Source organism: Thamnophis elegans, chromosome 17 (assembly GCF_009769535.1).
Source record: "Thamnophis elegans isolate rThaEle1 chromosome 17, rThaEle1.pri, whole genome shotgun sequence".
Classification (NCBI taxonomy): Eukaryota; Metazoa; Chordata; class Lepidosauria; order Squamata; family Colubridae; genus Thamnophis; species Thamnophis elegans.
The window spans coordinates 337,874-354,169 of record NC_045557.1 but is presented as its reverse complement, the minus strand read 5'-3'; the positions used below and the strand labels follow the sequence as shown (position 1 = coordinate 354,169).

The window sequence follows — 16,296 nt, the reverse complement described above, 5'->3', positions numbered from 1 at the left end:
TCTTGGCCTGGTTGTTTGGAGACCAAACCTGCCTCGCCTTCTCCTCTGCCTCTGGTCCAGAGTTTTGGCCTGAGTTCCCTTGTGGGCTCTTCCTTTCCCTCAGTCAGGAGTGCCCTGGAGATGGTGGATGATGCTCTGGAGGCCCAGGACCCCCGGACCCTGTATCACCTTCTGCAAGACCCCATCCTAGCCCTGAAGAGCCTGCGGAGAGACAACGCCAGCTGGTACCTGGATCAACTATCGGCTGACCGGGAAGAGAAGGCGCTGGTATTGCCCAGGGCAGCAGGAGGGGAAGGAGGGGGGTTCTCCTTGGCTGGGGAATTTCTGGATTGCATTCCTCCTGCGTTGGGCCTTCTGCCATGAGAAGAGTCTCCCTCTCAGGAAGGGAAGGCGGATGCTGGGATGGGGCTGCCTCTGAAACCAGCCCCCCCCAAATGCCCCCCAAGCCCCATGGCAGCATTTTGGGCACCCCCTGAAGTCACCTCCCCCCTGTCCTGGATTCCTGGACAATCATTTTGTTGAATCTCTTGAGTTTTATCTGAATAATGTATTTTGGGCTAGGAAGCATTCGGGAGACTGGTGGGAGGCACCTCTCCCCCCTCCTATAATGCCAACAGATCCACTCTAAAAGTTCCTGTTTACTCTGATTAATTGAGGAACGTCACAAGAGGCTGCATCAGCTTTCCTGCTTACCATAACCTCCTCCACCAAGGCTAATGTTGGTCATCTCTGCCAACTCTCTTCCTAGTGGTTTATCCAGAACATCTTTCTTTCTTTGTTTCTTTCCTTCTTTCTTTCTTTCTTTCTTTCTTTCTTTCTTTCTTTCTTTCTTTCTTTCTTTCTTTCTTTCTTTCTTTCTTTCTTCAGGAATTGGGATACGTTGACTTGCTTGAGCAAGGAGAAATTCAAGCTGGGCTCTACATGGCCAACCAGAGGGGTGACCAGGAGCGTGCTGGTGAGTGGCCACCTGCTCCGGACGAGACCTGAGGGTGGGGGGTGGGGGGGGTTTCCGGCCTTGCTTCTCCTCCCCGATTGGCCTTCTGCCTTTCCTTGCTGTTCCTGCCCCAACTCCCCTTCCCCAAACGCCTGAGAAAGCCCCCTGCACCCCTCCAGCCGCACATGCCGTGAGCCACATCAACGCCTCCTTGCGAAGAGGAATGGCGGAAGAGACCGTGCGCGCCCTGGCAAACCCCGAGGCCCAGCTCCCCGAGGTCTTCCCCTTCGCTGCCGAGCTCTACCAGAGGGACCTGCTTGCCCTGCAGAGGCAGCACCCCCAGGTGAGGGGCTTCCCCGGGGCTCCCGGGGGGGGGGCGGGGGATGTCCCAGCTCAAGCAGCTTTCCTTGTCAGCCCCTGCCTGGCCCCCTCTGTTGCAGGGGACGCTGGCCCAGGAGGAGCTCTCGGTGGCCGTGGAGATGCTGTCCGCGGTGGCCCTGGTCAACCAGGCCCTCGAGGATGGAGACAGCCGCAGCTTCAGGAGGAGCCTCCTCAGCTCTGCCCTGGGCCTGGCCAACGTGGAAGAGAGCCACGCCCAGCGGTAAGAGGCCCCGCGTGGGAGCCCCCTCCTCCTCCTCCGGAGCCCCCGATGCTGCTGGAGAGACCAATAGGGGTCAGCTTTGGGGGACAGGCGGCCCACAGGCCCCCTCCGCAATCGGGACCAGAATTCCCATTGTAAATTATTGTCACGTTGGACACAGTTTAATGACAAATTTTATGGTAGTTGTTAAGTGAATCCCTGTGGTCGTTAAGCAAATCAAACCATTAACTGAATTCAGGTTCCCCAATGGGCATTTTTTGCTGAACGTTGATGGAGAAAAAAGGTTGCAAATCACAATTGTTGCGACCCCTGATAAACGCCAGGCGGTTGCCAGGCTCCTGAAGGGCTGAATCCGGTGACTCAGGATTGACGTTGCCGTGACGGGCGTAAGTGCAGGTCGGAAGTCACGTTTTCCAAGAAAGTTGCAGCTTTGGTTTTTAAACGGAACGACTGTAAGTCAGGAACTCCCCGGAGACGGCGATTAATTTCTGCACTCCTAAGAAATGCTGCTTGCAGCTCCAGCCTGACTTTCTCTTTGGTTTCAATTCTGCAGGTATTTTGAGGGCCTCTCGGAACAGAAGCGGCTCCTTCGGGAAACCCAGCGCGGCTTCCTGAGTTGGAACGACATCCAGGCCTCGGTGAACGACGTGAACGCCTCCGCCCAAGAGGAGCGGGACAGTAAGGCTCTCCGCCCGAAGGGAGACTGGGGGTCAATTGTGGAGGACAACTGACAGCCGAAGAGCCTCCTGGGGCAGCAAGCGAAGCTTCTGCTCCTGAAACTGGAGCCAGCGGGGTGGCTCTCGGCCCAGCCCCCTTCCAAGGATTGTTGAGGGGGGGGAGAATAGGAGAAGGAAAGAGGATTTATTTATTTTTCATATTTCTTAATCCCCCCCCTCTCCCTTGGGGATGTGTGTTTGTCCCCCAATAACAAAGGCAGGATAAAAACCTAAGAATTAAAAATAAATACTCATGTACAAGTTGCAAGCAGGTGAATGGCCAGGCGATTCCCCCAGATGACACCAAGGGGCCCAAGTCCTTAAGGAGTGTTTCTCTCCAGCCGCGGGTTCAGCCAGTGCCTCCTCCCCTTGCAGAGATCCATGCTGTCCGGCTGATCAATGAGGCTCTGCTGGGCGAATGTCCCGAGAAGACCCTCCGGGCTCTGCTCCTGCCGGCAGCCGGCCTCTCCGACGTGACGCTCCCCAGAGCCAAGCGCTACCATTTCGTTCTAGCCCGGATGCTGAGGCAGAAAGCCCAGGTAGGAAGACAAGGGGGGGAGGATTGGGCTGGGGGGCTCCTGGGCCAATGCAGAAACACCGTCAGGCACCAGGACCAAAAGTTCCAGGTGCTCCCAAAACTGGGCGTCTCCCTCTGGCTGAGCCTCTCTCCAGAAGCTGCACCGAGGGCTCCACCGAAGCCGGAAGTGGCTTCATGATAGAAACCAGGATCCATTGGGCTGCCTCCTTTCTCTGTGGCGCATGGGCACCTGCTCCAGTCTGGACGCCTTTCGGCTGTCTGTGCTACAATTCCCAGAGTTGGGAGTTTGGGGAACCGCAGTCCACCTGCGTGGATGTCACTGGCTGTGGAAGCCGAGGGCTGCACTGCACTGATGCTACAATCTGTATGACATTTGGGAGGGTCAGGTTTGAACCCCCGGCCCTGGCCCACCTTTCTAGGCCAGCTCGTCTTCTGTTGTGTTCTCAGCCCTGGAGACTTTAAGATGGGGGGGGGGATTCTGGGAGTGGAAGTGCCCCCCCCCCCCCCCCCAATCTTAAGGCTCTGAAGGCTGGGGAAGGCTGAGTGAGGCAGTGCAGGAGGACAGCCATGTCCTCCTATATGGGGTGGCCCTTCTCTGCTTGCACAAGGGGATCCTGTGGCATCTGATTCTCCATAAAATCTGGGAGCCATGAAAGGCTTTTCTGCTAGCGCAGCCCCCCTTCCCCCCCCCCCAACCTCTGGTCCGCAACCTGCTAGGAACCGATGAGTGACGCTTCGTCTGTGCCTGTGCAGGAGCCCAGGCAACGCACGAAGCCACCCCTGGCCCCCTCCCCTGCCCCCAAGTCTGGAGAAATTGTCTTCCACGAATCGGGTCCCTGAGGGCCAAAGAGCCGGGACCCCTGAGACGGAGGGGGAGGGGGAGGAGGAGGGAGCTTCCAACCGCCTGAGGGGCTCAGGGGCCGCCGTGCGCTCGGAGGATGGTGGCTGCTGGTGTGAGGCTTGCAGGGGACACTGGCTGCCTCCGTGTGACCTACCTCGGAGGGTTGTTGTGGGAAACGTAAGGCCATCCCACGCACAGACTCCACTTATCCACGTACAGCAGATTCGGCTTTTGGGAAGCTGGCAATTGTGGCTTCTCCAGAGCCACCATTTGTCGGTCGGGGGAAGAATGGCTGCACTGACGGTTTCTGGGCGACTCACTCCGGATGGGGCCCTTTTCTCTCCCCCCCCCCGCAGGCGGCAGGAGGCCCCGGAGCTTCCTTGTGGTGGGAGGAGATCCAGGAGGGCGTCTGCAGGGCCAACCGAGACAGCAAGGCTGCCCAGCAAAGTAAGGCTTCTGGGGGCTGCTCTCCGGGGCCCCCTCCAGGGGGAAAGGGGCTGAGCGGCCATCGGGGGGGGGGGGAGGTGGGCTTGGGAGATGTTCCCCACCCACCCTGGGAAACTCCCGGGGCTTCCCAGCCGCAGCCCCCTCTGTGTCTCCTGACAGTGGCCCTGGGCCTCGCCGCCATCAACCAGGCCATCAAGGAGGGGAACGCGGCGCAGACAGTGCGAGTCCTGCGCAGTCCTGACGTGGGTCTCTCTGGTGTGGTGGCGGAGTGTGCCGCGGCTTACCAGGCGCAGTTCAGTGCCATCCTGGCAGCACGAAGGCCGGCAGGTAAGAGGGAGGGTCCGAACTGCGGCCCAAACCCGGTGGGGGAGCCCACTTCCTCAGCTGCTCCTCCCGACTTCTCATCTTTTGCCTTGGGTGTGTGTGTGTGTGTGTGTGTGCAGGGGGCCACTCAGAGGCGCTCTGGGTACGGCACAGGCTGAGAGATGGCTCCGAGTACTACTTCCACCTGCGGTCCTTCGAGGGCTCCTGGGAGCAGCCCCTCACCCTCAGCACGGCCCACCTCAGCCGGGAGGAGATCCAGGTGGGTGTGGCAGGAGCGGCCAGGGGGCCCCACCAGGCCCACGCAGTGCAGCCGGGGGGGTTGAAGGGGAGACACGAAGGACAGAAGAGCCTCCTCTGGGCCCCACGGGGGGCTTTGGGCTCCCCCGGTCTGTCCTGGTGCCCCCTCGTTTGCACCATGCCGCCTCTCTGGGCGTTTCCTTCCCCAGGGAAGCTTGGGGGGCATCAGGCGGGCTCCCCCGGTGGGCTCTCCTGCAGGAATCCTCCCAAAGGGAAGGGCTGCTCCTGGCCTCTCCCGACGGGCCTCTTCTCTGTCTCCCCTGCAGGAGGCCATCACCCGCGTCTCTTCCGCCCACGACCGGCAGCGCCTCTGGCAATCCCAGACCCGGCTTGTGGTCCGGCTGCAGGCCCGGATGAGGGGCTTCCTATTCCGCCGCCACTGGGCAGCTCGGCAGCACTTCCTGTCCCGGCAGGTGCCGGCGGCTGCCAAAATCCAGGTGGGCGCCGCAGGTGAACCTTTGCGGAGAGGCTGCCTTCCCCAACCTGGCGCATTTAAGCAGGTTTCCTTCCTCCAACCCGTCTTGCGATACGGGAAGCCCCCTTGGCCCCCCAGAGCGGGGTCCCAACCGCCGGTCCGTGAATTGGCACCAGGCCGCAGCATGCCAGGAACCAGGCCAGGCAAAGAAGGGAAGGGCCACCTGTGGGATGCCGGCAGCTCACAAAACCTTCCGTTCCACGGAAAACCCTTTGCACAGACCGGGTCCCTGGTGCCCAAAGGGGAGGGGGGGCATGGGGGGCTGTTGCCCTGGAGGAGCAGCGACTCCGTCAGAAGCCCCCGACAGGCTGGGCATCAGCCGCCTCCTCTGCCTGCCTGCAGTGGGAGGGGAGGGGGGGGGGACTGGAAAGACATGGGAGGGGGAGCATCTGCTGCTGCTGCTTCAGGGGAAGATCCCCCCTCTGTGAAGGGGGCTGGGAAAGGCCACGGAAGACGAAAGGAAGGGCTGGCCCAGGGGAGGGGGGGGGCCCTGGAGGTCGGAGGCTCACCTCTGCTCTCTGCCCCCAGGCCGCCTGGCGTGGGCACCGGCAACGCAGGAGCCACCTGGAGAGGATGTGCTACCTGCGGAGAAACACAGCCGCTGCGATCAAAGTGAGCCCTGGGGGTGGGGGCTGGGGGGGTGGGGGTGTCGTTGTCTCCCCCTGAGGAGCCAGTCATTTGCTTTCCCTCTGCTGTCTCTGCTGCGCCAGATTCAGTCCTGGGTTCGGATGTGGCTTGCCCGAAAACGGTACCTGGGACGCCTGCGCGACTTCAGGGAGAAGGCGAGTGTTTCTTTCTTCCCCGACTGTTATGAAGTTTGCTTGGCTGGGGGGCTCTTCCACTGGGGGTCCCAGATGCCTCCAGGAAGCCCTTTTGCAGGCTGCCCCTGAATGTGGAGGCTCCGTTACGGGTGCTGCTTCCCCAATTAAAGGGTCTCTAAATAAAGTGCCTTTTGTCATCTTCCCTAACCTCTGCGCTCCAGATGTGCAGGGGTCCCGCCAGGGGCAAAGAAAGGGATTGCAGCGGTCAGGTTTTTAGCCAGCAGATTTTTATAGGCAGCTTTTTAAACTCAACAGGATCCAAGTGAACCGTTTTATTTTATTTTTTAACTGCTCTCTGTTCCCCCTGATTCCTCCTCTCTCTGTGGGAGACTCTGCCGCTTCTTGGAGCTCTTGAGAAGGGCAGAAAAATGCTGGGGCCATTTTCATTCTCTGTTCCTGGGCTGGTAATTCTTGTAAAGCCGGGCTGGGGAATTCTGGGAACTGTAGTCTCCGCCCATCTGGACATGAGAAATCCTTGAAAAATCACCCAGCCAGGTTCACACCAAACTAAGTTGTGGGTGAACTGACCTTTGTGCTCCTGTGAGCTGGCAAAGGTGCCCCCCCCCCCCGGGGGAGGCTCTGAGCCTCTTGTCCTGCCTCCCGCACAGGTTGCAGCCGTGATTAAGATCCAGGCCTTCGTTCGAGGCAACAAGGCCAGAGAGGAGTACAGGATGCTGGGTGAGTGACCGGGTCTTTGCTTGGGGGGGGGGGGCTGTGCTCCTCCTTCCCACACTTGGTGGGAATTGCTGCTCCCACTGCAAGATGGGCGTGTGAGCGCCAACGAAATGCCTGGCCCGGGGGGGTCCAGCTGGGCCTGGGTAGCTCCAGAGGATCTTCTGAGGGGCAGTTAGTTGTGGGTCAGCGCGGGGGAGGAAGGTTCTGGGGGGCTCCTGGGGGGCAGTGGGGCCGATGGCGGGTTCTACGCTCTCTCCGCTGCCAGTGCACAGCAGGGACCCCCCGCTCAGGGTCATCCGGCGTTTCGCCCACCTGCTGGAGCAGAGCCAGCAAGACCACCAGGAGGAGGCGGAGCTGCTGGGGCTGCGGGAGAAGCTGGCCAGGGGGATCCGCTCCAACCAGCAGCTGGAGAGCGACCTCAACCTCATGGACATCAACATCGGATTGCTGGTCAAGAACAGGATCACCCTGCAGGTCAGGAGGGGGCAGAAGAAGAGATCTCTCTTTACAGCTGGGGGGGGGGAAGGGTCAAGTGAGGGGGGGCTCTGGGCATCCTCCGAGCGGACGGAAGCTGTTCGGCTTCTGCGCGGGAGTCCAGCGCATCCGTCAAGGCAGGGCAGGAATCCAGGGCCCTGGGGTGGGAACTGGCCTTTTTCCGGTTTTGGAGGAGAATTGCTGCTTTATCGAATAAAAAAATCACGCAATAGCAATGAGTAAATATTTCGCAGGGATCAGCCTGAAGATGCAGACTTTAGCCCCCGAAGGAAGAGGAGACCAGCGCTTAACCCCCCCTCCCAGGCCAGATTTTCCTGACCGTGTGGCCCCTTTCAACTCCCAGAATCCCATGGCCAGCAGTGCCGAGTTCTGGGAGTTGAAGTCCGGAAAGGGCCGAATAATCTTGTCCTTGACCTTCCCGCCCGAAGGCAGAAGTGGCCCCCACTGAGCAGCCGAGCAAATGAGCCCCCTGGCCAGGTGGCCACTCAGCTTCCTTGGGTAGTGACGGAGATGTTCTGGCCAGCATCACCTCTGCCTGCCTCGTCCAAAGCTGCTTCTCAGCTTGTCTTCTCCTGCTCTGTGTGTTTGTGTGTTGTGCCTGTCGAAATGGAGCCTGGTGTGTCCTCCCTGCCGCACCCTCACCAAGCCCCCATTCTGGGACAGCCTGTTCCCAGCCTTATGGGTCTGACGGGGACCCAGGCAGGCGCCTCCTGGGTGCAGGAGAGAGCTGGAGGTGGGGGGGGTGGTTGTGCCATTGTGCGGCTTCGCCCCCTGGCAGGAGGTGGTGTCTCATTGCAAGAAGCTGACCAGGAAGAACAAGGAGGAGCTCTCCAGCAGGATGGACGGGGGCAAGGAGAACGGGCTGAAGGGGCTCAGCCAGGAGAAGCGGAAGGCGCTGGAGGCCTATCAGCACCTCTTCTACCACCTGCAGGTGGGTGGAAGCCTTGTGGAAAGGCAAAGCGTTTGCCAGCTGCGGCTGCCCTGCACCCAACCGGGAGCTTCTCGCTCGGGGCCCCTACTGAGCAACCCCAGGCCACCTGCGCTTTGGGATGGCCGCGTGAGCATCGCCACAGTTGGGACCCCTCCCTTGCTCCCCCCCTCCCCCCCGGGGCAGCATCTCTTTTTTAAAAGATGGATTAGCAGAGCCGCGAAGAGAAAAGGAATAAAGAAAAGGCAGGTTGTACAGAATTGAACAAGAATCCTCAAAAGTCATCTTGAGAGATTTAATCCTTGTTAGGAATTAAGTCTTGCCGATTTGTCTGGGTAAATTATTCTTGATCAAATGGCAACTGAGCTTGGACGAATGAACCACCGTCGGTTGGCGGTTTCTGCCCTGGGAATCTGCTCCTCTGCCCTGCTGGGTCTTCCACGGTCGGTAGCTGCCCGTAGCCAGGGTGGGTGGGTGGAGGTGGCGCCCAGTGCGGGAAAGCCGTTGGCACCTAGATAGCGCTTTCCTGCTCTTTCCCTCCCTCCAGACCCAGCCGGTGTGCCTGGCCAGGCTCCTCATGCAGATGCCGCCCAACAAGTCCACCCGGTTCATGGAGTCGGTGGTCTTCAGCCTCTACAACTACGCCTCCAGCCCCCGGGAGGCCTACCTCCTGCTCCGGCTCTTCCAGCGCGCCCTGCAAGAGGAGATCGCGTGAGTCCTGCTGCTCCCCTGCGAGAACAGCCAGGCTCCCTTGGGGGCTCTTGGCCGTTGAGGGCACTGAAGGGGGTTTCACGGGACCTTTGGGGGCAGGACAAAGGTTGGCAGACCAGGCAGCCATTGGCCAGGCTGGTTTCCACCTCGCGCTCCCCCTTTTCAGTCGCCTTCCTCACTGTTTTGTAAGAAAACCCTCACCAGTTCAACTTCCCTGGACAAAACAGTGAGGAAGACGACAGAGCTGCAAGCCTCGGGTAGGATGTGTGACTCGCGGCCCAACACCTCCCACCCCGCCCCAATGCTCGCAGAACCCAGGCTGCTTCCCTTCCCCGCCGTCTCTTTCGCGAGAGGGGTAGCAAAAGGGGCGGGGGAGGAGAGGCGTGGGGCGAGGGTCCTCTTGCTGTCACTTCTCCCCCACCCACTCACCGGCCATGGGAGGCTTCCTCTGCAGCTTCCAAGCCGGGGCAGAGAGATGGCACAGGGCGAACGGCTCACCCGGAGATGAATCAGACGCTTCACTGGAGAAAGCGCCCCACGCCAGCCCAGGCTTCCGAAACCTCTCGCTCCCCGGATCGCCCACCTTGCAAAGAAAGCCCAACCCACCTCCAGCCCCCTCTTCCTCCTGGTGAAACTACATTTTGAAAGGATGATCTCCAGGTGGGGGGGGGGATTTCCTGCACATCGGCAGCGGCGTCTCCTCACAGGGCTTCTCCCGACGTCCCAGGCGCCAAGCAACGTCCCGTGAAGGAAGGCATGGAAATCCATACAACTGGGATGTCGGAAGAAGCCCCCTGAGAAGACGCCGCTGCCGATGTGCGGGAAATCTCCCCCCCCCCTTCTGATAGCCTTGTGGGCTGGCCGGAGGGGTCTTCAATGACCCTCGCTCTGCCTGTGTCCGCAGGAGGCAGCATCCCTTTCCTCCAATGTTTCCAAGCAAAACGCCGTCAAGAGAGGGGAGTATCTCTTCCCCCTCCCTCCCCAAACTATGCGTGCAGGCACAAAGCTCCTTCATCCGCGGCTGCTGCCTCCCTCGCTTTGTGCTTTTCGTGCACATACCCACATACCCCACCCCCACCCCCTGCCTGGGGATGCCGTTTCCCCCTCCCAAGATTCCGTGTCCAAGGGAAGAAGAGCGCTGGGGCCGCACTGGACTTCCCCCCCCCCGCCCTGCCTGGCTCCCCTCAGCCTCAACTTTGCTCCTGGAACCCTGCGGCCACTTCTCTGCTTGAGCCCAGCCGAAGGGGGGGGGGGGGCTGAGGTCAAGTGAAGCTGATCGCTTCCTCTTTGCCTTCTCTCCGAAAAACCCTCCTCGGGCGTAGCCGCTTCTTCAGCAGGGGGCTCCAGACGGCCTTCCGAGGGGCTCTGGAGCAGCAGCTGTCCGCAATTTTTTTTACCCTTATTTTGCTCCCATCCACATGTCTCACTGGGCCACGTGGGTCAGGACGAAATAAGGATTACAAAAACTGTAGACAGGCTCCAGAGCCCTTCGGGAGGCCGGAGCGAGGCCCGTGGGCTGCATCGCTTGGCCTCCTGCTGCTTTCGTGGCTGCAAGCGATGATGGCAAAAGCAGCCGCACCCCCCCCAGAGGGCTGGGCAGCCCCCGCACACCGGCTGTTTTGTGAACGGCAGCCGGATCGGCTCAGCCCACCTGATTAAGGAGCCGAGAGGCGCTGAGGGGAGCAGGGAAGGGGAGGGGCCGCCTCCTGTGCTGGCCACGCCACCCTTTCACCAGGGCTTATTTTCAGGGGAGGCCGCATATTTACACCCACCCCAAACACCAGGCCTTTGTGGCAGGACATGTGGTGTTTTCGGGGAATCACAGTAGGAGAAGCAGCCGTGGTTGACGAAGGGGAGGGAAGAGCCGTCTCCTCTCCTCACACGGCTTGGCCAGGGAGAGGCTGGGCTGCCTCTGCTCCTGGTCCCCTTCCTGGCACTTTCCCACTGTGGAGTCACGCAACTTTTCTGCTACTGCGAAGGCTTCTAGCCGGGCCCGTTCTTCATTTAAAGACGGTTTTGTTTGTGTCTTCTGAGGTTGGCTGATTTCAGGGCCCGGCGCTGAGTAAAACAGGCCGGCCTGCAGGGGGTCCTCAACTTACAATCCTTTGTTCAAAGTGACAGTGGCACTGAAAAATAAGACAACGGTCCTCGCACTTGTAACCGTCATGGCTTCCCCACCATCACATGATCAGGATTCAGGTGCTGGGTCAACCAGCGCATATTTGCAAAGGTTGCAGCCTCCTGGGGGCCACGACCCCCGTTGAGTCCAGGGGAAGCCCTGGCGCCTCTTCCCAGACGCCGAGATGCCGCCCTGGAGAAGGGGAGGCTGGCCGCCCTCCGCCTGCCGGGTGATGGAGGTGCTGCCTCTCTCTTCCTCCCAGCTCCAGAGTGACTCGGCCGCGGGAGATCCTCACGGGGAACCCAGCCGTCATCCGCATGGTGGTGAGCTTCTACCGCAATGCCCGCGGGCAGAACGCCCTGCGCCAGATCCTGGCAGAGCCGGTGCGGGAGGTGCTGCAGAAGCCCAGCCTGAGCATCCGCACCAGCCCCGTGGAGATCTACAGGGGGTGGATCAACGAGACGGAGTCCCAGAGCGGCCAGAAGAGGTGGGTGGCCACATGGCTCCCTTCCGGCTGGGAGGGAGGGCAGGGGGAGCTCACGGCTTGACCCTCGGGGAGCCTACGGAACCCATGGAGACCGCGGGGGAAGAGGAAGGAAGGAAGGAAATGGGGCCATGGCAGGCACCCACAAGTTGTTTTCTGCATGAGGCAAAATAAGACTCAACTGCGGGAGGTGGAAAGAGCAAACGTCTTGATATGCTGTGGCTGTTTTCTCTCTCCCCAGCCACCTGCCGTACAACGTTACCCCACAACAAGCCCTTGCTCACCCAGAGGTCCAGAGGCGCCTGGACGCCTCCCTCGGCCACCTCCTTGTGCTGGCAGACAACTTCCTCTCGGCCATCCTCTCGTCGGTGGAGAAGATCCCGTACGGCTTTAGTGCCCCGTCTCTTCTTTCGTTCCACTGCCCTCCTCCTCCCTCTGGGGTCGGCACCTGGCTCCTAGCAAGACGTAGAGCCGCCGGTGTTAGGAAACGGCCACAATGTCGGGCGATTCCAGGCCTTTGCCGTGAAATCCTGCTAGAGGTGGCAGCTCCGTCTCAGCCCTTGCGAAGCTTCAGGCATCCACACAACTGGCAGACGGGAAGGCGATGGGCTGAGATTTTAGACGACCCGGGAAAAGATGTTTCAGGCCAGGCGGCCCCTGCAAGGCTTTAAGCCACAAGAGGGACCCCCACCGAGTGATGAGGGTTCCTGGGCCACAGCTGTGTCTGCTTCCCCCCAAGAATTTCCCCCCTCCAATTTGCAACTTATATTTTGCAACCACAGCCCTGCGGGGTGAACTGAGCCAAGAAAAGAGAGAAAAGTCACGGCTGGAAGGGACCCCTGCCTTCCCCCCCACATCCCCCTTCCTCATCAGCATCTATTTCACACCTATCAGATTAATGTTCGCCAAAACCGTCCATGGCATTGCTCCGGAGTGGAGGGGGTGTGTGTGCCACAGATGGACCCCCTGCAGTATCCCCATTTCCTCCACGGCGTATACGGGAGCTGTGTTGGGGGTGGGGTGGGGGGCTACTTCCTGCCTACCCAGGAAGAATAAAATATGGTTTTCCTTGCAGGTATGGGATGCGCTACATGGCCAAGGTCTTGAAGGCAACCTTGACGGAGAAGTTCCCAGATGCCTCCAAGGAAGAGATCTACAAGGTCATTGGGGGGGGGGGGGAGGAGGCAGGGCACAAAAGCAGAACGGGCATCTCCCCCTCCCTCTTAGGCTCTGCTCTTTCCCCTCCATTTAAGGTTTCTCAGCCAACATGAGAACGTTGAGGGCACAGCAGGGCTCCCCAACGCTTGGTCCCCGGGCCGACGCCGGCCCACCCGAACAAGCAGAGCCCCACGCAGGGGATGCAGGCAGCATGTGAAGCCCCCCCACCCCCCTCTCTCTGGTCCATGGAAAAACCTCCCCTGGAACCAGTCCCTGGTGGCCCAAAGGGTGGGGGGGCTACAGGGCAGGGATTCACGGCTGCTTCTGCCTGTTGCTGAAGAGATGGTTATTTGTGACCAAACGAAAGGTCCGCGTAAAGGCAGCACGAATGTCCCAGCAGGTCACCCGCTCGACTGGATTGGCCTTCAAAAGCCGCTTTCACCTGGGGAGGTGTCCTCAGGGGAGGCCAGTCCAGAGGCCTCGGTTCCACCTTCTGCCCTCCAGGGCTGCCCAGAGGAGCCTCTCTCTGGAGCTGGAGGGAGCTGCCTTCGGAGCCCCTCACCGCAGCTCTCCAGAGGCTCAGTAGTTTGATTCCATGCTCTCCATGCCAGCCCTGGGAAGGGGGGGATCGACTCGAGGACGGGGGGAGTCAGCAGAAGACTCGCACTCGCCCAACCTCAGGCCAGAGCCGATGGGCTGCCCATGGACCAGGCTCGCTCCTTGGAGTGAGACTTCTGCTCCTCCCGTCTTAGGTGGTGGGCAACCTGCTCTACTATCGCTTCATGAACCCGGCGGTGGTGGCGCCCGATGGCTTTGATGTGCTGGACTTCTCTGCTGGGGCACCCCTGCACCCCGACCAGAGGCGCAACCTGGCTTCCGTGGCCAAGATCCTGCAGCATGCAGCCGCCAACCAGCTTTTCGAGGGAGAAAACAGCCACTTGAACGTGGTAAATGAATACCTGGAGGAAACACACCAGAAATTCAGGTGGGTTGGGGGGTGAACCGTCCGTCTTGCCTGGCACTACCTTCAGGTGCCCCCCCTCCCCCCCTCCGGCCCTGAAGGAGGAGCAAGAGGATGTTCCTCACCCCTCTTGGTGCAATGGGGCTGCTGCTCCATTCGCAGCTCTTGGGTGTCTGGGTGGGCATTCCTGACCTGTTAACTGGGTGTGTGCCCCCCCCATGCCCACCTTATATGGGCAGTGTATAATCTACCCCCCCTGCTTAGCCTGTGCCCCCCCCCCCCGGGCTTCTGGCCAGAGGAAAAGGTGCAGCTGGAAGGGAGAAGTCCTTCCGTCTGCTCAAAAGGGCAGCTCATCCCGAAGCATCCCAGAAATTCCAATGGATAAATGAACTGTTGGACGGTCCAATAGATTTCCCCTCCCATCAAAGAACTTGGCCTTGGCTGTTTTGGGGAGGGCGGGAGGGCCCACCATGCCTAACCTGGTGAAAAGGGTGGTACATGACCGCAGTCTTCCAAGACTTGAGAGGCTGCCACAAAGACGCGGGGCTCAACCTATTCTCCAAAGCACCAGAAGGAAGAGCAAGCAATGGGTGGAAACTAATCAAGGAGAGAAGCAAGCTGGGATTAAGGAGAAATTCCCTGACAGTGAGAACAATTAACCAGTGGAACAGCTGGCCACCAGAAGCTGTGGGTGCTCCCCCAGTGGATGTTTTTAAGAGGAGGCTGGACAGTCACTTGTCTGGAACGGTCTCCTGCTTGAGCAGGAGTTGGACTAGAACAGTGTTTCTCAACCTTGTCAACTTGAAGATGTCTGGACTTCCAACTCCCAGAATTCCCCAGCCAGCGAATGCTGGCTGGGGAATTCTGGGAGTTGAAGTCCAGACATCTTCAAGTTGACAAGGTTGAGAAACACTGTCCTAACCACTGCTGGGGAATTCTGGGAGTTGAAGTCCAGACATCTTCAAGTTGACAAGGTTGAGAAACACTGGACTAGAAGACCTCCCAGGCCCCTTCCACTCCCATGATTCCATGCTCTTTTCCCCTTCTGTCTCTTCCAGAGCATTCATCGACGCAGCCTGTTCGGTCCCCGAACCGGAAGAGAGATTTAAGGTGGACAAATATTCGGAGCTGGTGGCCATCACCAAACCGGTGGTCTACATAACAGTTGGGGAGCTGGTCAACACCCACAAGGTGCAACGTCAAACGTCGGAAAAAAATATGATTTAAGGAGGGAGAAATAATTGCTTTTGCGCAGAGGCCAATCTCTGGCTTTCTTGACTGTGATTTTGCAAGCCAGGCTTTGTGGCTCGACGGGTGGGAATCCCAACCATCTGTGGCTTTTTTAAAAAAAATAAGCCCCTAGTGTTTATAGCCCTGAACCCACGTCCCCCCCCCCCAGTTCCCACCTTGGTTGTGTCTTTTTCCCACGAAGCCCTTTGGTTCACAGCAGGGCATCCAACCTTGGACCCTTTAAGACTTGTGGACCAACTGAGGGCTGGGGGATTCTGGGAGTTGAGGTCTGCAGGCCTTAAAGTGGCCGAGGTTGGAGCCCCCCCCCCCCCTGGCTTAGAGGAGGCCTCTGTGGCTTTCCTGCTACTCAGCTTCTTCATCTTCGTTGCCTTGTCTCTGTTTATCCCTCCGTTGATTCCTAATGTTGAGACTGCATTTCGATTCTCCCAACGATCTTCCTTTCACAAAGAGTTTGGGAAACTCTCTGAGGGTCTCTTTGGGGGGGCCAGTGGGGTATAAATAAGGCCTGGGGGGGGGAACATCCTCCTCTCTGCCTCTCCCTCTTTGCCAACCACACAGTTGCTGCTGGAGCACCAGCCCTCCCTGGCTCCCGACCCCCAGGACCCCCTGCACGGACTTCTGCAAGACCTTGGAGAGGTGCCAACCGTGGCCTCGTTGCTAGGTAAGCTGAGGGGGCTCTTCAGACAGACGGCCCCCCCTCCCAATACAATTCTGGCCTGGGGCGGGGCACTATTCCTGCCCAGGAGAGGAGGGCCCTGAGGGCACCTCCTCCAATTGGCAGGCTTTATAAGAGGCTCACAAGGAGAGTCCGAATCAAGGTTGCCGGGGGAAGAAGCTGCTGGGAGACTCTGCCAGAGACCAGCGCGTCTCTCCTTCCACAATGTCTGTTTCTGCATTTCTTTCCACCGGTTTCTGTAGCCACCCAGTTCAGCCAAGCGACTCTGGGTGGCTTATAATGCTAAAATTATAAAACAATTACAAAACGTTAAAACAGTAAATACATCCACAAAAATGAATACGTGCAAATGGCAGCCGTGACGTTTAATCAAATAATAGCGAAGCCAAAACAACGAGGCCCTTCACATTTATGACCCTAAACCAGGTTTTTCAAGAGGGGGGAGAGGGGGGGGGGGTTGCTGTGTGCAGCCCAGCTCCCAGGTTTTGGGGCCGTAGCCATCTGGCGCAAAAGCTGGGGCAGTTCAGGGAGGCGCGGTTCCTCCGAGGCTGAGCCGTTCTGGGTAAGGGTCCTTGTGGGACACAGTCTTGAGGGCGTCCGTGTGGATGATCTCTGGCTGGCCCCCATTTGAGGCCACGGAGCATTGCTTCACCCCACGGGTCGCCCCGTTCGCCCGTTTTCCTCATCCGGTGCCCAAGCAAACTGCTTGAAAGCGGCATCGACCCGGCCAGCCTTGTGCTGATGCCAGAAGCAGCGTCCGGTTGGCTCTTCCGCTGCCGACATGTTGGCTTGTTTGTCTGACTTGATGGTTCTCAATATTTCAGCAAGGAAACCACGTTCCCTC

The 16,296-nt window shown here is 59.4% G+C and overlaps 1 protein-coding gene across 3 annotated transcripts in view; it reads left to right on the top strand.

The window, feature by feature from the left end:
- The window catches only part of IQGAP3 (IQ motif containing GTPase activating protein 3), a 28,570-nt gene that overhangs the window by 6,904 nt on the left and 5,370 nt on the right, over positions 1 to 16,296 (top strand). For all 3 annotated transcript variants that reach the window (XM_032233923.1, XM_032233922.1, XM_032233921.1), the window contains 22 exons: positions 104 to 267; positions 868 to 955; positions 1,114 to 1,277; positions 1,375 to 1,535; positions 2,089 to 2,213; positions 2,627 to 2,790; positions 3,987 to 4,077; positions 4,237 to 4,404; positions 4,521 to 4,660; positions 4,965 to 5,135; positions 5,702 to 5,785; positions 5,884 to 5,955; positions 6,603 to 6,672; positions 6,935 to 7,143; positions 7,943 to 8,095; positions 8,640 to 8,803; positions 11,185 to 11,409; positions 11,648 to 11,788; positions 12,482 to 12,566; positions 13,317 to 13,549; positions 14,584 to 14,716; positions 15,335 to 15,437. In XM_032233923.1, the coding sequence (XP_032089814.1) occupies positions 104 to 267; positions 868 to 955; positions 1,114 to 1,277; positions 1,375 to 1,535; positions 2,089 to 2,213; positions 2,627 to 2,790; positions 3,987 to 4,077; positions 4,237 to 4,404; positions 4,521 to 4,660; positions 4,965 to 5,135; positions 5,702 to 5,785; positions 5,884 to 5,955; positions 6,603 to 6,672; positions 6,935 to 7,143; positions 7,943 to 8,095; positions 8,640 to 8,803; positions 11,185 to 11,409; positions 11,648 to 11,788; positions 12,482 to 12,566; positions 13,317 to 13,549; positions 14,584 to 14,716; positions 15,335 to 15,437 (3,108 nt within the window). The remainder of the gene's footprint in view (positions 1 to 103; positions 268 to 867; positions 956 to 1,113; positions 1,278 to 1,374; positions 1,536 to 2,088; positions 2,214 to 2,626; positions 2,791 to 3,986; positions 4,078 to 4,236; positions 4,405 to 4,520; positions 4,661 to 4,964; positions 5,136 to 5,701; positions 5,786 to 5,883; positions 5,956 to 6,602; positions 6,673 to 6,934; positions 7,144 to 7,942; positions 8,096 to 8,639; positions 8,804 to 11,184; positions 11,410 to 11,647; positions 11,789 to 12,481; positions 12,567 to 13,316; positions 13,550 to 14,583; positions 14,717 to 15,334; positions 15,438 to 16,296) is intronic.